Source organism: Pipistrellus hanaki (genome assembly GCF_964339955.1).
Source record: "Pipistrellus hanaki genome assembly, chromosome: 8".
In the NCBI taxonomy this organism is placed as follows: Eukaryota; Metazoa; Chordata; class Mammalia; order Chiroptera; family Vespertilionidae; genus Pipistrellus; species Pipistrellus hanaki.
In genome coordinates, this window is record NC_140510.1 from 79,272,794 (window position 1) to 79,294,874 (window position 22,081).

General features: G+C 39.0%; 1 protein-coding gene across 17 annotated transcripts in view; it reads left to right on the forward strand.

The window, feature by feature from the left end:
• The first annotated feature begins 1,454 nt into the window (after nt 1-1,454).
• UNC80 (unc-80 homolog, NALCN channel complex subunit) overlaps nt 1,455-22,081 on the forward strand; it is a 167,642-nt gene continuing 147,015 nt past the window's right edge. For all 17 annotated transcript variants that reach the window (XM_084893323.1, XM_084893324.1, XM_084893337.1 and 14 more), the window contains exons 1-7: nt 1,455-1,634; nt 2,597-2,645; nt 5,706-5,862; nt 6,993-7,294; nt 11,959-12,082; nt 13,791-13,858; nt 16,180-16,313. In XM_084893323.1, the coding sequence (XP_084749449.1) occupies nt 1,543-1,634; nt 2,597-2,645; nt 5,706-5,862; nt 6,993-7,294; nt 11,959-12,082; nt 13,791-13,858; nt 16,180-16,313 (926 nt within the window). In that variant the 5' untranslated portion in view covers nt 1,455-1,542. The remainder of the gene's footprint in view (nt 1,635-2,596; nt 2,646-5,705; nt 5,863-6,992; nt 7,295-11,958; nt 12,083-13,790; nt 13,859-16,179; nt 16,314-22,081) is intronic.

Consider the following 22,081-nt stretch of genomic DNA (forward strand, 5'->3'; position numbering starts at 1 on the left):
CCAGTGTCTGTATCTTTATTTCATAGGTTGCAGAAGTATCCTTGTTCAAAAAGATATATGACTCTGTTTGTTTAAAGGAAGTTGTATTCACAACAAGGGTTTCCTACTCAGACCGCTCCACTTTACCCCACCCCTCCTTGTTTACTGCCAAATAAAATATCTAACAGTAACACTCCTATGAACTACATGGGCACTTGACTGTGATCACTGAAGGGAAATGGCAGGTATCAACGGATGAATAGAATCACCCAAGTGCACTGATGGGTTAGAATAAACCACAGTTCCTAAGGGCATGATTCAAATGTTCTTTCTCAAGTTGTAACAACTAACATCTACACCTGGTTAGTTTGGGGACATTTCGGCTAAACAAGCAAGGTGAATTTCTTTACGGTTACCATTTTAAAATGAATTCTCACATCAGGGAAATGTCAAGCTTTCTAACTTGTCAAGCGTGCTCCCTTTCTGGCTTGTACTTCTCATAATTTCCATATAACTCCTTCTGCTAAGCCCCAGGGTGGACTCCTGACCTCCTTGCTGGAGGTGCGAGTGATGCCAGGCTTGGTGACTGCTCTGCGGTGCTTCTGCCTTTTCCCCAGACCTTGACAATTCTTCAGAAGCAAGACAGGGGACACTCCTGGGGTACAGCTTCAAGGGAAGGAAGCGAATGCTGGGGGGCTGAAGAGGCTGGGCAGGGGACCCGGGGCGAAGTGGTGCTTGGATCCTTTGTTGTTGTTTTTGTTGTTGTTTTATTGATTATGGTATCGCATAATTGTCCTCATCCCCAAATTCCCATCCCAAACCCCTCCCTACATATGCCCCCACCCCCCTGTTGGCCATGGCCACTGGCTAGGCCCATATGCATGCACACAGTCCTTTGGTTGATCTCTCCCCCTTACCCCCACCCTCCCCTACTTTCCCTCTGAGGTTTGAGAGTCTGGTCGCTGCTTCTCTTTCTCTGGGTCTGTTTTTGTCCCTCAGTTTATGCTGTTCATCATTTCCTCTAGATGTGTGGGATCATGTGATCCAAGAAATACCCTTGTAAGAACCTAAACTGAGACAAGCCATTGCCGAGAGGCAAATGAATCAGTCTTGTAGTGAGTTCCTTTCTGGGCCAACAGTTCTTTTGAGTCCCAATTTCAATGTCAAATAGTTCCTTATGTGTACTTGGATCCTTTGGACCAGGCTCCCCCTGCCCCCTCACCCCTCCTTGCTGCTCAACCAGCCCCTGCTCTCCCCAGCAGCAGGGCCTGAGGGCATGGCCGCTGTCCACAGTGGGAGGTGCTGAAAGCAGGGAGCGCGGACAGCTCCTCAGGGCACCCCCTCCCCGCCTCCCGCCTCCTTCCGCAGCCACGCTCCACGCAAGGGGAGGGGCGGAGGGAGGAGGACCCGGGATGGGGCGGGGAGAGCTGGCTCTGCCTGGGGGAAGGAGGGGATGAGAGTTGGGGAGAAGCACGGGGGGAGGAGGAGGAGGAGGAAGAGGAGGCAGCCGCCACCGAGGAGCCAAGGCTGGGTCCGGCCGTGAGACTCCCCGGAGCCACCATCATGGTGAAGAGGAAGAGCTCCGAGGGCCAGGAGCAGGACGGCGGCCGCGGCATCCCCCTGCCCATCCAGACCTTCCTGTGGCGGCAAACCAGGTGAGGGCCGGCCTGGGAGGGGCATCCCCGGGCGCCCGGTCCTCTCCTCCTCCTCCTCCTCCTCCTCCTCTTCCTCCACCTCCACCACCTCCACCACCGTCACCACTGCAGCCGGCTCAGCCCGCAGCTCCCCCCAGGAGGCTGCAAAGCAAGCCCTCTGCACCCGCTCAGGAGCACGCATTTAGAAATATTCCGGGGAAGTTTGACTGCAGGCAGGCGGGCAGTTGCTGATTAAATATATGTGTGTGTTATTTAGGGGATGGGAGGGCAGAGAGCCCAGGGAGAGGGGGCAGGGAACCAAGGGAGGTGAGGATGACTGGCTGTGCTCCTGCCTCCGATGTGCCTGCCCTCCTCCTGCTGCTGTCATTGCGGCCCGGTGACCTGTTGTTGTTTTTCTGGTTCCTGTTGGGCAAATCGCTGCTGTGCCCACTTGTTAACCATTTCTGCTCGGATTCAGCGAGCGCAGGGCTCCTGGTTAAAGCCCCGGAGGAGAAAATGATCTTTGATGAGGCTGCCCCCGACGCCCGAGGAAGCCCCTGAAACCTATTCCCACAAACAAGAAACAAGGGTTCCATCCTCATCCTCGTTATTGTTGTTGTTGTTGTTGTTAATATTTATCATGTGAGAAATTGGATTCTGGAAATCATGACCCACAAGCTGTGTTCATTTTCCAGTTTTAATAGGACTGTACATGAGCAATACACCACTTCTGGCGATTTAGAATCTGATTAGGCAAAATCTTTAGAAGAAGAGTCAAAACAGAAAATGTAGAGATGGACATCTCTTTCATATATGTAATTACATATGTAAAAGCAAATGTGGTCAGCCATTCCACACCTGCTTATTAACAAGCATGGAATTTGAGTTTTGTAGCATTATGTTTTATTCACGGGAAGATAATGTCATAAGGATGTTCTAATAATTACTTATGCTGATAACAAATATCTCTATTAATTTTTCAGTGCATTTTTGAGGCCTAAACTGGGGAAGCAATATGAAGCCTCTTGTGTGGTATGTGATGTTCACCATTTAATGATTTCCATATTCTGTGTGGTATTTTCATCCCAAAGACATTAAAAAGTCCTGACTGTACATGTATAATTCATTAGGCAGATATTATTGAGCACCTACTATGTGCCAGGCACAGTTCTAGATCATGGGAGAGAGCAATCGCAGCAAACACAGAGTTTGCATTCTAGTGGTGGGAGGGGGACAGGCTACTCACAAAGGTGAAATAGATAGTAAGCTAGATAGTGATGAGCTCTATGGAGAAAAATTAAGCAAGAAAGGAGATTAGGGAGCACTAGGGTGGGGTTTACATTCTAATAATGGTAGATGGACAAGGTTTATGGCCTTGGACAAAGACTTGAAGGAAGGAAGGGGAAGTAGCTGAGAGAAGAGCAGAGGGAATAGCAAGTCTGAAGGACCTTCATCTACAGTGAGAAGAGGGATGGAACAGTAAAGAGAGGGCTGAGAAATAGCAGATAATTGGGTGGTGGAGGGCCTTGCAAAGCAAGAGAAATAAATTATGTCCTTAATTAACAAAATTATGACTGTTATATAGTGAAAGTTCCTAACATTAGTGTCTATGAACTACTCAAAGTAACATGCAATTCTGAACATTTATGTTATTTCTTGTGCAAGTTGAAAGTGATTATATAAAATAATTATTGAAATGAGATTAATACAGGGGTGAGCAAAAGTAGGCTTATTGTTGTGAATACCCAAAACAATTTATTTTTGCATTATATTTATTGTATTATTTATTGGTATTATTTGTCTATTGTTATTATTTTATATTCTTACTTACAATTTATCTTTTTTTTAAAATATATTTTTACTGATTTCAGAGAGGAAGGGAGGAAGAGAGAAATAGGGACATCAATGATGAGAGAGAATAATCAATCGGCTGCCTCCTGCACACCCCCCACCGGGGATTGAGTTTGAACCATGACCTCCTGGATTATAGGTGGACGCTCAACCATTGCACCACACCAACTGGACTGTGACTTATTTTGTAGGCTGGTAATTGCCCACCCTGTATTTATGCAAAATAGAATGCTTTGTCCTGAGATTTTAAGAGAATCCCATATCCCTACAAATTCCCATTTTATAAATTGAGAACTGCTTTATAAAAGATATGCTTTATAAAAGATATGCTTTATAAAAGATATGAGATTGTGAAGCAAATAAAGTAGGATTCCCACAAACTTCATTAAAATTTGGAGTTCACATTGTATATATTTTAACTTAATGTGGAAACCTAACTATATAGATATTACCCTGAATATTTGTAAATTACTACATAGATGACCTTCTACAAACTAGGATGGAAGCCAAATGGAGAGTCACACACACACACACTCACTCACTCACTCACTCACACTCACACAGTCTCAAGATGGACGTTTTGCTGTTGCATCTCCTGCCCTTCAGAGTTGTCACAGAGATATTTTAAAAATCTAACTTTCTAACAAGAGCCTTTTAATGGAAATTGTTTTCTATTATTCTCAAGTTAGAGTCATTTCATACCTGAAATCTCTGAGCCTTCTTTAAACCAGGCTTACAATTATCCTAGCTTAAAATAATCCTAACCTTTCTTTGTTCTTGGCAAAGATATGTCTGACATGTTTAATGTCACATGATATTAAGTAGCTAAGTCACATTTATAGATACATAGATATAGAGATATAAATATCTAAATTGGAAGCTATTTTGCCTAGTAAAAGTTACATGAAAGCTGAGAAATTTAAATATATTTGAATTTGCATTGCCATCATACCCAATAGCCTTTATTTTGTTTCTTTAAAAATAAAAAAGACTGGATCTCTGATTTTACTCCTTACCAAAACTTCAGCATGCTTTTCATTATGAGTTTCTTATTTTCCTTTTATGGATCAAAAAGTAAATAGTTTCCTTTGGAGAATATCTGCATTAAACCACATCTTTTTTCAAGTATTCTAATAATTACAACAATACCTCTCGAACACTTGGGATTCCATTGTGATCACTCGAGAGTGCATTTACACAGCTTTCTACACCATTTGGGGTGCCGAGTGCCAATTGGGTTCTGTTCATACAAGTCAAATAATTATTAAATCGATTTTATATTTTGTAGCTACTTTCCTCAACACTTTATAATGATATACTCCTTTAAAACAAACAAACAAATAAACAATAAAAAAAAAAAAAAAAACCTGAGTCAATCAAACTTTGTATGGGTTACTACCCTCTCAGAAAATATCCCAGGCCAGGATAGAAGAGTTAAGCCACCAAAGGAAAAATACATTTTCCTCCTCCATCCCACCCACCCATTTTCTCTCCCTTTCTTTCTTTACTCAACAGGTATGTTTATGGCCCCAGGCATTTGGTAAGGAGTGTCCTGTGCCCAGTCATTGCTGGGGACATGGGATAGTAACTCAGAGACTCCAAAGTTCAATTTTTTTTATTTTTTGACTTTTGTTTAAGGTAGTATTTTATTATTGTTGTTGTTGTTGTTGTTATTATTATTTACAATCTATAAAATGAATCTATTACCAGATTATAGATGCAAAATAATTAGCCATTTACATGCAATAAACATTAATATTTCCAAAGTTAGAGTTCTTAAAAAGTATACCTTATTTATCACTTGTTGAATATTGACACATGTTCTGTTCCTCAAGACACATTTACAAAAGACATTCCACTCTGTTAATGCAGTTGTGACAGCCTCTTTGGATGACTTAGTAGTGTTTTATAAAACATTACACCCCAAAATTGCAAGAATGAATTGTGCTGTACTCTTTGCTAGAGTAAGCTTATTTTGATGGGCATGATAATCATTTAATAATTCAAGCCATATACTTTGGATAAAACCCTGAAAATGGGTAGATAATAGGAAATTATTGCTGAACTACTGCATTAAAAAAAAAAAAAGCAATGCAATTCAATGTAAGTGCACGCTGAAGAATCGGGTCCACTCATCTGCATCTTTTAAGGTCTACAATACCTTGGTGCCATTATTTTCACCAATCAGATTCTCTGAACCCTTAGCTTAGATGCTTTCTCCCTTTCTTTTTGTGTCTGTAGTCCTTTGAACGAGTGTTGGTTGAAAACAAGCTGCATGGCCTCTCTCCGGCCCTCTCCGAAGCCATCCAGAGTATTTCCAGATGGGAGCTGGTGCAAGCTGCTTTGCCTCACGTCCTCCACTGCACGGCCACCCTCCTCTCCAACAGGAACAAGCTGGGTTGGTGCACCTGTGTTACTTGTGTTACTGTGTTACTTCCTCAGGGCCTGCCATCATCCTTTGTGTTCAGCATTCATAACAGTTACTGAGTATTAACTATTTCCCAGACACTGTGCACATATTTTCTGCTCTCCTCCCCCCCTATGTTGGTACTGTTATTATCTCCATTTTACCAATGAGGGAACTAACTCTCTTATTTTTTAATTAATTTTACAAGAAGTACATGACTATATTATCCTTTTAAACAGGAATATATTATAGGAAAGCTAAAGACTCTCACCCATCAGAGTTGTCCTTTTTGCTCTCCCAGATCCTAAAGTACCTACATTTGCTTTGTAGTATCGTATGCACGGGCATGCCTAGGCATAAAGATTGTCTTTCTTTTTTTAGGTATTTTGTAGATTTCCTTTATCATACGACAGTCTATCCTAGTCATCTATCCCACGTTAGTGTTCGGGCTCTCTTCCATCCAATTCGTTCCCCTCATTTGGGTCTCTGCTCAAACGTTCGTTTCATCAAGGTGCCTTTCCTAGTCACACTGCCTAAAATACAGTAGCTGTTATCTTTAGAGTTCATGTTGTTAACCATTCTACTGCCCTTTTGGAAATATAGAGTTAGAGGGTATGGATTAGGGAGTGGGTAGATGCATAGCCATCCCCTCCCCACTTGTGAAAATCCACATATGACTTTTAACTCTGAAGATTGCCGCTCTATCTACAGATTCAACCAACGGCAGATTGAAATAGTATTTTTAATCCTGGTTGTTTGAATCTGCAGTTGCAAAAGCACAAGGATAGGTAGGGTTGCCTATGGGAAATAAAATCTGCATCTCTGAATGGACTGTTGTACTCCAAGCCATGTTCCTCCAGGGTCAACGGTATTTGGTGTCTGACTGAGGAGATGCGATGCATGCATTTTCTCCTCCTGTGACAGCATGTCATTCTGCAAAGACTGCTTCCCGGGAGAACCCCCCAAAATGAATGTGCCCTCTCAGCGGTGGTTGTAAGGGGCAGAGAGAAATGCTAGTGTCTCCCAGAGCAAAGCCGGGATGTTTTCCAGACCCCACATTGACATCCATTGTTGTGGTCACAGCGTTTGCCTTAACCTGACTCTGCGGGTATCCCATGCAGGCCACCAGGATAAACTGGGTGTTGCTGAGACCAAACTTCTTCACACCCTCCATTGGATGCTCCTGGAGGCCCCCCAGGACTGCAACAGTGAGCGGTTTGGGGGCACAGACCGAGGATCCAGCTGGGGTGGCAGCAGCAGTGCTTTCATCCACCAGATTGAAAACCAGGGTTCTCCGGGGCTGCCTTGCCAAAGCAGCTCCAACGATGACGAAGAGAACAACCGGAGGAAGATCTTCCACAACTCCATGGCCACGGTGGAGCTCTTCGTGTTCCTGTTTGCCCCTCTGGTCCACAGGATCAAGGTGAGCAGAAAGGCGGTGTTCGGCTGAGCGGGGACAGAAGTGAAGATGAGCTTTAAGTAGTATTCCCATATTTGGTGTCCGGGTCTTTGGATGATCTTGTAGCAAAACAAGAGATGAAGAGTTTTATTTTTATATTAAACTACTGAAAATTATTTTTTTTTTAAAAACACAGTCCTCTATATATCATTTACCTACTTAAAAATATTCAGTGCTTAACCCAAGATGATGTCCAACATATTAAATATGGCATATAAATTCGAGCATGATCTGGGGCTTAAGTTCCTCTCATGGTTCTTCAAACCTCAGCGTTAATGAATATTTTCCTCCGTGTAGACTTTATGTAAGGCATTATGTCCTTTGTACTTCTGTAGCTACTTCTATTATAATACAGGATCTAGACCGGAGTTTTTAATTTTAATGTGCTGTGGACTTTTTGGCAGGTTGGTTCAACCTAACCAAGAATTGCTTTCCAAATATTTTTAAATGCATAAAATACAAAATGTAGGATTGCATGGAAACCAATTGCATTAAAATATAAGTATATCCATATACTCCTTGGATCTGAAAGCGACAATATCATCTGAAATCACCATGCCTCCAGCTGTGTGATCTTGGTGGTATGACTTAAGCTTTTGGATCCTCCATTGCATAAAACTGTGGATAGTTCCAACACAGGGTACATATATGTGAAGGCACAGTAGCATTCCAGAACATGGAATGAAATTAAAAAAGTATTTTTTCATTTCTGTGAATTAATTAATTATAATAATCCATCTAAATGCTAAAATGAGAGATAAGAAGGAATAAATATGCTCAACTGTTCTTTGATAGAATATTAGGATCCTAATGAATAGATGTTTCAATTTAGTAATATATATATATTTATATATGAAGATGGTTGTCGAGACCATTAATAACCACTATGAGAGGCGTGGACTAATGAGTCTTTTTACCCATTTTAGTTTTAGTTAAAATTTACTTTATTTTTATATGTCTATTGATTTCAGAGAGGAAGAGAGAGGGAGAGAGAGATAGAAATATCAGTAATGAGAGAGAATCATTGATTGGCTGTCTCCTGCATGCTCTCACTAGGGATTGAGCCCACAACCAGAAGTGCAAATCAAACTGTGATCTCCTGGTTTATAAGTCCATGCTCAACCACTGAGCCACCGTGGCCAGGCAAAATTTACTTTCAATAAAAGCTATCCCATTGCTTCTAGGAATGGAGCTGAAATTACCTGTAAATTTCCCAAATTATTTGCATGCACTGGCTGTATTGCCCATGAAGCATACTAAAAATTTTAAATGTTGTTAAGTCAAATTAAATTGCTACTTTGAAAGCTTTAACTTTTCATTTTAAAAAGTCTTTTTATAAAGCTTACACTCAATGGAAGGCATTGCTTTAACTAAGACTGTTCCCCTGGCCTATGGGACTGCAGGTCCTGGGTCCTGCCTACCTTCTCGGTCTCATCCCCCTCCAGCTCAGCAGCTTCCCTCTTGCTCATTAACCTCCGCTCTCACACTGGACAGGTTCATTCTTGCATTCAGGTCCTTGCACTGGTTGTTCTTCCATTTGAAACATTCACTGCCATGCTCTACTCCTAGGTTTGTACATGGCCATGTCCTTCTCGTGGATTTAGTCACAACTCAAATGTCACCATGTCAGAAAGCATTTATGTCCCTGGCTACATTTTTTTTTCTTTCTTGGTACTTTTCAGTACCTGAAATTATTGTATGCCCCTTAGCTGTTTGAATGATAAATATTATCTTCTCCAGCTATCAGTTTCTCGTCATGTATGTATACATAGCATTGGGTGGCCCATTAAATGGGACTCTAGAAGCAGAATTAGGGTTCCAGAGTTTATGGATTCAGCTAACTTAAGAGAACTTGTGAAGGAAAACAAGAGAAGGCCATGGGTTCTGCATATATTCAGGTCTGAAGAGTGTATTTATAGGTGTTATTTGGGCAAGCTAAAATTAATCCACAAATAAGTCTGATGCTCGAGGATAAGTGCACACTACAGAAGGAGGTCTCAGCTTGTCTTCAAGAGATACACTATCTAGTTGGGCATATATTGGGTGAAATAAAGTGATGACAGTAACTATCAGTGAGTGATGTGTCACCAGGTTTAGTAGAAGAGCTCACTGCTGCTATGTCTATTGGAATATGATTTGTGTCAAGATTACTTATAAGAAACATGGAAAAAGGACTGAGCTCAGAAACTGCAAAATTATTGAAACCAAGTCAATTGAGATTTGGTGTCCTGCACTTCTGGAGACAAATCAGATAAGCTTTACTTGCTATTAGTTCTCCGCTTGCTGGCTCTAACACCACACGTAATGCCATGCAGCCTTTCCCATGACCATTTCCTGGGTACAGGGTTGTACTCACCTTCACTCCAGACCTGCCTGCCAAGCTTTTTACTCAGTATTGCTAGCTGAATGTCTAACAGGCATCTCAGGCTTAACATGGCTAAAACTAGGCTCCTGAATATCCCCAAACCTGTTCCTCCTTTATCTCATCAATGACAAAGTCAAAAATCTTTGACACCTTTTTCTCTTACACACTCCACTTCTGATCAGTAAACTCTATCTTCAGAATGTGTCCAGAATGTGTCCTCTACTGGCACCTTAGTTTAATCATCTTTCTCCTAGATGATAAGAGAGCTTCCTAATTAAGTCACCTTTCCACCTTTGCCCTTAACGCTCAATATCCTGAGAGATTCTACCAAAGCGTATGGTCCATCCAATCATGTCATTCCACTACCTAAAACCCTCCAGTGGCTTCCCATCTTACTCAGTCATTGCTAAAGTCCTCATCATGGCCTATCAGGCCCTGTATTATTTGGAACTCTGTAAATTCTCTGACCATATTTTTTTCTGCTGTTCTGAAGTAACTTGACTCCTGGCTATTTGTTGACACATGAGACATACTTAGGACCTGGCACTTGCTGGTCCCTTTTCACATAATGCTTTCTTTAAAAAAAAAAAAAAAAAAAAAAAAAAAAAAAAAAAAATCTACATAGCAGCTCCTTCATTTCCTTCAGCTCCTTTCTCAGAAGTTACCTTCACAATAAAACCTTCCCTGGCGATCCTCAGTCTAAAACAGAAATACTGCCTGACACATCTTTGTACCTGCTTTTTCTCCTTTGCGCTAGAAGAGCAGGGGTTTTTGTATGCTTTGTTCACTGAGGTTTCCAAGAACCTAAAATAGTACCAGGGACATAGTGGCTGGTCTTTAAATGCTTATAGAATGAATGTATTTCCACGGGGAGTCCTTGAGGCTTTCCTGTGGTGGGCACTGCTGTGGTGCCAGGATCCCAATCATCAGCCTACCGAAGAGCCCTCTCTCTGCCCATATGCAGATTTCTTTGGGCATTTCCTCAGCCTTTCCAGCTGAGGCTGCCTTTGACACGGAGCCACATTGATTCACCGTTTGCAAAATCACTTTACTTTTTCTCCAGTTTCTTCCCAGCTCTCATCTTTCTAGATCAATGGTTTTCAAACATGTCTATGTGTGGGGAGTCACCAGGGGGAACTTTAGGAAACCTCACAGCAACTCTAATTTAATTGGTCTGGGAAGAGAAGGAAATGGGACCTGGGCCTCCTGTGTTTTACAACTCCCCAGGCGATGATAATATGCAAGCCAAGGTTGCAAATCACTTCCCTAAGTGAATGCCTGGGTCTCAGCTGTGTTCATTAATCTACCACAATCTCTGCTTCCATCTCAGCTTTGTTTTGAGAGGCTGAGTTGTTTCACGTGTAATGTCAGAATGTCACATGTTTGTACTTATGCAACATGAGAATGCATCTTAAACACAGCCTTTCAAAATTATGTGACGATGAAACACAAAATGTGCTTCTGCGATAGACCTTTAATTGTAGATACATTGAGTGAGTTCGGGTTGTACAGTCAGTGCAATTCAGCAAGTATTTATTGAGCACGCATTGTGTACCCAATTCCTATTGTTTGTGTTAAGCATTATGATGACAGGGGCTGTGGGGAAGGGAAGATGCCTAATATATCCCCACCCTCAAGGAGTTAAAGATTGTTGAGAAGGCAACACTACAAAAGAATACACTAGGAAGGACCTAAATATATGTTCCTGATTCCGTGAAATGCAAGAACAAGAGGTGGACTGGAGAATAGAAAGTCAAATAGCTAGCATCTGAGGATATTGCCTTATGAGGAAGAAAAACAAATAATTAAGAGGCATAATAATGATTACCACTGGAGAGAGATCTGCCAAGACTTGAAATAAACAGGCCTAGGCTATTTGACTACAAAACAATAATTTGTGTGTTTCATGCTTTGCCCAAAGCGGAATTTTAATTAAATATTAATATTGCCTAAAGCAGACCACCGTGATTTCCGTAGTACTTGTGATGATGACCTAGGGCAGTGGCGGGCAAACTCATTCGTCAACAGAGCCAAATATCAACAGTACAGTGATTGAGATTTCTTTAGAGAGCCAAATTTTTTAAACTTAAACTACTGACCTAGAGCTATTGGTTTACCATGGAAACACTCATTTGTGTGATGAAAGATTTGGAAAGTCAATCCGTTTTGAAAATAATTTCGTGAGTGATGCTAATCCTTGCATGGACTAGTCCCTTCAACTAGTTCTTAGAGGCCACTTAGACCTGATCTTCTCTTCCCCCAGGAATCTGACCTCACCTTCCGACTGGCTAGCGGGCTTGTTATATGGCAGCCCATGTGGGAGCACAGGCAGCCCGAAGTCTCTGGCTTCACAGCCCTGGTGAAGCCCCTCAGGAACATCATCACAGGTTGGTGCCTCCGACACCCTGGGCCTGGGGGATGGTCATAGCAGACTCGCTCATGGGAGGGAAGGAGGGTGATGGGAGCATTTGCCCTTAAAGAAGCCAAGAGAAAGAAGCTTTCTCCATGGGGTTATTGAGGTGTCCCCAGTGTGGGAGTCATTCTCATGATGAGAAACTCCAGACCAAGGGCATATGCTGTCGTGTTGTGTGACTTTGAGTAAGTCAGTTAAACTTCCTGTGTAACTTAGCACAAGTTTTCAAGATACATAATTATGTTAAGGAATTTTGTAGACTAGGAGTGCCATGTTATTTATCTATAGGATAAGATGTTTATAGTGACATATCATGCTTACTATAGTCATTCAAAAAGAAGATGACATATTTCATAAAGTAAAAGTAGACTAACCCCACAATTTACATGTATACAATACATGAATTATTGAAATAAACTATAAAATCAAGAGTAACAGTCTGTCATATGGTTTAAATATTGAGGAACTATTAAATAAGGAAAGAGTCATAGCCAGAAGTGCTCTATTTCAGACCCCATGAATGTAATGAGGTTAATTTCATTGGATTAAAATAATCTGAGCGAGAAGACATGTAGGAGGTTAAAAAACTAAAAACGGTATAAATAAGATATAAGAAAATAAAATATGGTACAGTAAAAAAATGTTACTGAAAAGCCATGTCTTTGTGTAAAACATTTTTTTCATTTATTGTTTAAGACCTCTCATTTTCCTATATGAGTGTAGAGGTCACCTCAAACTTAGGTTTTCTCTCTTTTTCTCTTTCTCTCTTCCTCCTTCCCTCTCTCTTCTCACACCTAAAGATCATTGATCATTTAACATATGTATAAAAACTATTGAGAATTCTTGTCCACGTGATAAGTACCTGGACTATTCCCCTCCCTTTGCTTCTGGATGATATACACAATGGATTCTTTTCCCCTCTTCCTGATCCCTGAGGACTGGAAATGGTGCCCAGCTTCTGAGGGAAATTAACTCAGCTTAGACAATGGGACAGAAGAGAAAGCAATGGCACATGGTTGACACTCCCCTAGGTTTCTTGTCTTGTTGATATATCCTCACCCTCAAGGAGTTAAAGAGGTTGGTAAACCACTTTCCTCTCAGCACCAGATGACTCACAATTCAAATGGAGCATTGCCATTTTAGCTAAAGATGGAATGGATTTGAATTTTATTTCAGGGGCAGCTTATTGTGGTCATGAAAGTACAGATAACCTGAGCTGGAACCTTCATACAAAGGTGTGACCTTGGGCAAGTTTACCTTGCTGTGCTTTATGTTTTCACCTGTAAAATGGGTATAATAATATACCATATGCTATCATACGATTACTTTAAGGGTCAAATAAGTTGATATGTAACAATTGTAACAGACTTGGCAGGTAAGTATTTATGTAGATCTTAAGTACTATGTATATCTTAATTTTTATTGTTTTCAGTATGGACAGCTTTTTTAGCATATTAACCTATTGAGTCAGACTGAATAGATAACAAGATTTAGATTGATGACCTAGAAATGCTAATTTTTGAATTAGTTATTTGATTTATCTTACAACATATGTTATTAAATGTCTTCTTTCCAAGGTGATAATGAATTGTTAAAATAGGCATTTTTATTTGAGAATGAAATGAACTTATGAAATAAAGTGAACTTATAAAATTTGTGATAGAATTCTTCCATCTTTGCAGCTAAGAGAAGCTCTCCTATTAACAGTCAGACCTGTGAATCACCAAATCAGGACACAAGCCATGGAGAGGTGAGTTCATTTTTATTATGAGAAGAAAGGAGTGGTTATTCCTTGGACACTGTATAGTGTGAAGGGTCAGACACGAGTACTAGAATGATACAACTTGGCTTCAATGATGGCTCCTCCTCCCTGAATGTAAAACTTTAAACATTCTGAAGTTTCATATCTACCAGTGTGGGAAATAATTGTATGCCCTTCTCAGAAGTGTGGGTAGGGATGCTGAAACGAGTGTTCAGCTATTGGTTAGTGTGTAGTAAGCAGTGCTTTATCTCAAAGGCTAGCATGTGACATTAAATGTTAGCTATCATTATTCATCCCATGTTAACTAATCATCTTGTTCTAAGTCACTTATTAAATCCCCTAATATTTGTTAGGCCATCCCAATGTAGGTATGACAGTGCTGTATCAGGTAGGGAGGAGGGTGTAGAAAAGAGAAACAATATATAGTCTTACCCTCAAAGAAACAAAAAGTTTAATGAGGAATCAAGACTAATACAATAAAACAATATGCATAATAAAAGGAATACAATTCCGTGGAAATTTGTCATGCGCTATTTAGTTTGGAAAAGAAAGAAATCAGGCAAGAGTAGTTCAAAGCTCCTGCCACTAACTTAGCATGTGTCCAGTGACCTGCCTTCACTTCCAATTCAACATGCACAAAATGCACCTTGCTGGCTTCCCTCAAAATTGGATCCTTTCTTCAAATGATGGAGTATTATTGCTAGGAGTATCATCATTCTTTAACCCTCCAAACCGAAAATTTTGAGGTGCTATTATGCTATTGTATCTATTATTTACTGAGCAATTGCCGAATACAGACACTGGGATTTATATGCTACATTTCATCTCTTCTACCGTGGTTTGTTTTTTGTTTTTGTTTTTTTCACTTTTAACATTTTTGAAATTGAGTGTATTTGATGATCTTTGTCCTCTGACAGTCTCCCTGCCTGGTAGCAGTCTTGATATAGTTGTCATTATTGCACAGCATGAATTTACAAAATCGGGATTGATGGTTTTAGAATATGTCAGAGGGTATAGTGGTGCACTCTTTTTCAAAACAACATTCTTGACAGAAAAAATTATTCCATTTAAAAATCATATATCAACAACTTTGGGTTAAAATTTTGAAATGTAAAAAAAAATTAGATATGCTGACACCAATTTATTTCATTTATATTTTTCTTTTTACAGACACATCGAACGAATATATAATCAAAAGCTATACCTACATAAGTCTGAGATAGCTCCTTTAATATGTATGAAATGGGAAGTCCTCACTGATAGGAAGAGTCCTAGCTTTTTCCTTAATTGAATGTAAAATTATGGTGTATCTTCTAACTGATGACATCTTAGATACAGTGCATAAATGTCTTATTTCACTTTCCTTAATCCTCTCTATTTGATTTTTTTTTTTGCTGAGAAATCACATTTTGTTTTCTTTTTGCTATGTAGCTCAGATGTGCTCTTTATTATTCTCTACTACTACCCTCTAAATCCAAGTTCTCATAACGAGAATGAAGCTTGAACCACCTATTTGGATTTTCTACCCCTAGCCTCTCCTGCTTCATATAAATAACAATTAATAATGTCTGACTAATCTTCCTAAGGCATCACTTCTTAACTCCCATTCCACAGAGGCTTCTTATATGCCAGGTGTCATTGTTCCATCATATCCCTTCCTTCTTAGGAACCTGTAATGGATCCATTACCTCAAGACCAAACTCCCCTCCCTGGTTCTCCGTGCCTTCTACTACCGGGCATCACCCTTATTAAAAGACCCTGGTTGTCCCTTCCATTAATTAAGCACTATGTCCAATATACAGAGTGTGCAGTTTTAGCTTCTGAGCCTTTGCTCAGAATAAAGGTCATGGCATCCAACTGGAAAAAATATAGATTGTGTCCCTCCTCTGCTGAGTGGTGGAAAAACCTGGACTTTGCACTTCTATGTTCATGTCTAGCTTCTATTTGATCAGCTCTTGCTAACCTGTTGCTTGGTGTCAGCCTCATGACTCTATTTGTTGGCATATCTTTGATGAATTATTGGTTTGGAACTCTTCTGTGGATACTGGATGTGGAGGTGAAAATGGACTGAGTCAAGGGAAAATTGAAATCAAGTATATAAAAGTACTTTGCTTAATGCTTAGATTGACACTTGTGTTTCCATGCTCTGTTAGATGAAGAAAAAATTGCTTGGTCTATGACTGTGAAAGGAGCTATGCTACAATTTTTTAAGTTAAAAAACAAACACTAATGTATGTAATGTGACAGCTGAGTCTGGAGGGTACACCTGAAGGAAAACGTGATTAATTTGCTATCTCCTCCTCCTACAGGGCCTCCAGGTGGTCTGTGAAACCCAATCAGATTCCATCTCCCCCAAGGCCACCATTTCAGGCTGCCACCGAAACTCCTTTGATGGAAGTCTGTCCTCCCAAACTTCCCAGGAAAGAGGTCCATCGCATTCCAGGTACATGATGTTAAGGCCAAACATGTATCCCCAGTCACCAAAAACTAAACATGCATTTTTTTGCTACTTGTATAGTCTCTGTTCGATAGACTGTGTGCATGCATGAGGTATTTGTATTCCTGGTCAAGGTGTAATGACAGTGATAAGTCCAGAAGTGTGCTATGAGTGGCTCTCGTTTAAACAAACTGGAGTGAAAGTGGAATGCATGTCTGAATTAGGTAATATTTTTAATATTTAAATACAGAAACTCCAATGATCTGTCAAAGGTTTATGTTGTGGGGATGTGAAAGGATCTGCTGTATTGTCTGAGAATGCTTTATAGCAGGAGGTCCTGGTAGTAAAGTGGGTGCTGCTACAGTATTCACAGGGGATTGAACCATCTGTTCTTTGTAAACATTCCAGTTCTGCCCCTGTTAGCTTGTGTCCATGGTGAATTTGCTTACAAAATGCCTTCCTTCAGTACAAACATTAGTTTACTTCTTCCTACTCTCTGCTGAAATGATGGAAGCCCGGATGCATGAGGTGTGCCTTTGTACCCAACTGGAAGTGCCACCTACTGAGTGACCCTGAGACCATTTATATTTTTCCATTTTCAAAGGAGGTTACTGTCTAGTGGATATTATTTTAAAAAGAGGCATTTTACAGATAGTTTTATATACCACAAAATTCACCCATTCAAGTGTACTATTCAATGATTTTTTTTTTTTGCAAATTTACAGAATTGTGCAAATTTTTTACCGATCTGATTTGAGAACATTGCTACCTCCCCAAAATATCCCTTGTGCCATATTCAGTCACTCCCATTCCCCCACCCTACTCCAGATGATTACTTAATATACTTTATGTCTCTCTGTAGTTGCATTTCTGGATATTTCAAATAAATGGAATCATATTGTATGTAATCTTTTGCATCTGGCTTCCTTCATTTAACATAATATTTTAGAGGTTCATTCACATCATAACATATACAAGTAGTACATTGCTTTTTATTGCTGAATAGTATTCTATTGTATGGACATATCACATTTTATCTATTCGTCAGTTGATAGATATTTGGGTTGTGTTGACTTTTTGCCTATTATGATAATGCTGCTATGTGTTGGGTGGCCATATGTTTTCAGTTCTGCTGGCTAGATTCCTAAGAAGTTCAGTTCTGCTGGGTTGTATGGTACATTTATGTTTAACTTTTAAAGAAATTGCCAAAGAGCTTTTAAAAATGGCTGCACTATCTTATGTTCCCATCAAAAATGAGTGAGTTCATCCTTTCTGTTTATCCTTGTGGTAGAGTGTGCAGCCACTCTACGGGGTCTGAAATGGGACTGATTGTGGTTTTAATTTATGTTTCCCTAATGACAAGTAATAGTCAATATATTTTATGTGCTTCTTAGCTATTTGCATATCCTCTTTAGCAAAATGTCTATTCAGATCTTTTGCCTATGTTTTAACTGGGTTGTTTGTTTTCTTACATTTTCTGGATAAAAGTCCTTTATTAAAAAAAACACACACACAAACACAGATGATTCACAAATATTTCCTCTCAGTATTAGCTTGATATTTTATTTGGTAATTTTTTAATGATCAATCTCTCCTTCTCGCACTCTACACGGGTACAGTGTTCCATAAAGATTTCTTAGGATTGTTGAAAGCATAGCGCCATATGAATATAATCACTTTTAAACCAAAATACCAGTATGTAATACTTTTAAAAGGTAATATGTAAATAGTTATTTATCATCATATCTTCCTTTTGAACTTTAGAAGCAAACGAGCTAGTTGAATGATCTTTGCAGGTTGAGAATATGATTTTTTTTTTTACAGCAACTTATGTTTTAACCACTGAAACGCTTTCAGCAATGTGGAGGCTCACCTTCTCCCTCTCCTCTCTTGCCATTTCTTTCACATTCATTCTTTACTCTGCTGAGTTATTGAGAGTTCCTTAAATGCTCCATGTTCACCTTCAAATTCTAACTTTGGAATAATTTTTTCCTCATGTAATATTACTTTTTCTTCTTTCATCTAATGATGATCCTTCAGGTTGCAACTCAAGAATCAGCCTATTAAAAATATTGTAAGCTCTCCAATTTGAGCTGTGTTCCTTTTTTATACAATCTGTAGATAATGTCTAAAATAAAAGTAATACTATTTGCCTTGTTTCCCCAATTAAAACGGAAGCCCCTTGAGGACAAGAGCAGTAATTCATTCGTCCTTGCTGACTCAGAGGAGCAAACATTGTCTGGTCCATACATATAGATTAATTAATTATTTTACACAGGCACCTTCTATTGGTTATGTGTTTTGCATTTTACCAAAGTACATGGTTGCTGCCCGTTGAAAGTCTAGATATGGTGATTCTGAAATATCTCAGGCAAGATGACCCTTTGTTAGGGTAAAGAAAAGGCGATGCTGAAGTTTATTACCCTTTTCTCTGCCAATATCTACACATCAGCTTAACGGGCACATACTCTAGTCTTTTACAAGCCTTCCTCCACAGTCCCTTATCATTTTCTTAGAACTTCTATTTATCATTTATTTGATTCTGCAGTGTGTTATATTTAGTTATTATGAGTCAATCTGCCAAACTAGATTATAAACCACTTGAGAATAGATAGCTTATTTTATTTGTTCTGTGCTCTTTACTAGGAAGTCATTTGTTAATTTTAGCATTACTTCCCATCTGGAGGGGCTGAGAGTTCTCAAAATCATTAAGTCCCAGCTCATTAGTCTTAGTTTAGTTCATGTATCTTCTTTCTCAAGATGAGAGCAAGAAGAAATCAAAAGGCACTTTCAACCCTTTCTCTGGAAATCTCCTTTGTTAGATCACCTGGTTTGTCAAACACGTCTCTTTAACTGGGCTTTTAAGACTGCGTTCTAGCTCACTGAGCTGCTGGCCAGATGCTCTTGCCCATCTGGGTCTCTCCAGGGGGCTGCTCATGACACAGCTGGCTTTCTCAAAAACGCAGTTTCCCAGAAAGAGAAGGAGTGAGCAAGATAAATGCTTTAGTGTCTTTTATAACCTAATATCCAAAGAGACATGCCATCACTTCTGCTATATTCTATGGACTGCGCCAGCCAATCCCAAAGAGTGAGAGGGGACTAAATGAAGGTGTGACTACCAAGAGGCAGGAATCATTGGCATTTTGGAGGCTGCCTACAACCAAATGTAATGGTAATGTCACTATCATTTTATACATGATAATTATGACTATATCTCTATATATTCCTATCCGTTATAGAGTATCCTCATAGTGCTCCTTTACTAAAGCTGTTCTACATAAATCCCAAAATGTTTTATGCATAAGGAATTTCTCACCTCAAATACTATGCTTCTGTCTGACTTTTAAAAAATTATTAAAAACAATACCAGGGTGAAATCTTGAGGTCATAGAGTATCCAGGAGCCTCTATTTCTTACACTATCCTTCTCAGCCATAGGAAGCATTGGAAGTTTGCAAATATAAGTAGCATGTTACATTTTTTTTCTTTGACAAAATTAAGTGTTAATGGCTCCAATCTGATTTGCCTATAAAGGCAAAGTCTACTATAATGTTCAAGGTTTCTACTTCCTGGATGTTTTTCCCCATCTGTGATATGTTGAACATATACATATATATGCATTCTTTGACACATATGCACACAGTCACCCACAGCACATGCATATATGAATTATATGTACATCGGTGACACTTTAGAAGAATGAAGTAGGCCTTTCCCCTGCCTAGCAACAGTGATTGGTTGCCAGGGAAACTATGCCCAAGGTAAGACCTTTCAGAAAATGCTAATGTTAATATATCTTCATTGGAAGAGTTCATATATTAATCCGAAATGAAAAGAACTTTAATAACAAAGCAATGCAAATATCCTAGGAATAAAAGCTGTCTGTTTGTATCAAACAAATCCAATTTGTTATCTCTTTTACCCTGACCTTGACTGAATTGAACATCATTCTTCCCTGAACTCAGCAATCAGTGAACAGGTAGCCTGTTTGTTAAAATTAATATGAGATTTCATCTTTAATTAACACATGCATAGACTTAATTTATGCTTCATTAAATGCTGCACAGGGTCAAGACTGATTTCCACAGTTCTCTGACTCCATCGATTATTTCTGGAATGCTTTTCTGCTTTGGATGGCCTCTGCCAGCATCTCCAACCCGAGTTAGTAATAACTTAGCTTCCTAAAGCCATAATTAGTTGGAAAATAGATTAAAGCAATACTTGCCTTGTCAACAGTCTTTTAAAAAAAATCGCAATGTGTTATTTAGTCTATGCATATAAAAATGTATGTTAATTATAGCATATGACTATTTAAAAGGTATGAAATATTTCTTTGAAAATAAAAATCATCCATGAGGTCATTAGGTAGATACAAATGTTATTAATATTTTCTATGTACTCCTCTTTATTATTTTTACATATACCATTTAGAATACAAGTTTCAAAAAATTTATTTTTTATTTTTTCTCCCAAGTAACTTATACAATCATGGGATATTAGAGTTGGAAAGAACATTTCTTACCATATCATACACTAAATTGCCCCATACTATCTTTATCCAGCTTTTAAAGTTAATTATTTTAAATTGAATTAAATCCTTACCTGAGCATATTTTTTTCCATTGATTTCTAGAGAAAGAGTGGAAGAGAGGGAGGTGAGAGAGAGAGAGAAAGAGAGAGAGAAAGAGAAAGAAACATCAATGTGAGAGAGACTCATCCATTGGTTGCCTCATGTATGCCCCCTATCTGAGCTGGAAAACCTGCAATCAAGATATTTGCCCTTGACTGAGAATTGAACCTGCAAACCTTTGGTCTGCAGGTCAACTCTCTAACCACTGAGCAACCAGCCAGGGCTTCTTTATCTAGTTTTGTAATTTTCCCCCTCAAAAGTTAATTAGATAGATGGTTAATGTTAACGAAAATGACTTTTTAGTAGTGAAGCATTAACTACTACTGATAATGCTGTCTTAAATTATATAAAAATATTTATTGATCATCTTTGATTATCTTTGCTTTTTTATTGATTATTCACTCCAGTATATCTCATATTTAAGCCAAATAAACTAGTGTTCAGATAACAACTAACATTTGCTAAATATTTGCTTCATAATACCCTTTTATATTTATTGTTGTTTCAAATGGAGTCTCTTTAAACATTAAGCAATTGAAATTAAATTTACTTACAAATTTTGATTATTCAAGTTACTGACATGTTTTTAATATCGATGACAGCCTTATATCCATGGAGCCTTGCTATTGTGTAGTTCACCATCACTGAACTGACATGCTCTGTTAGGAAGTAGTGAATGACTATGGGACTCAACTGCCCAGTTAGAATTACTTACACTCAAATAAATTTTGCATGCAGAGAAAGTCAGAAATATAATCATCTAGCACCCTCAGCTACAAAACTGCCAACATATCATTCCAGTTAGTGTTTCCATATAGGAATTGTTTTGGATGTTGGCTTAAAAGTACAAAGTCAAACATTACATGTTTGTTTGTTTTTAGGACAATTGTCCTCTAATCTTATTAAGATTATTTATCTTAATTTTCATTACTTGGAGATGTTGTTTGAAATAAAGATTTCTGGGTTCTAGCCCCAGCAATTCTGGTAAGTCCAGAGTCTGCATTTTGAACAGCCTTTGTCCTCCCTGTCCCCCTTGCAATTCTCATGGAAGTAGTCCATTGGCACCTCATTATATGGAACATTGCTCTAAGGATTTAATAAAATTTATGCAACTCCCTAATCTAAATTACTAATTAGAAGTATTTG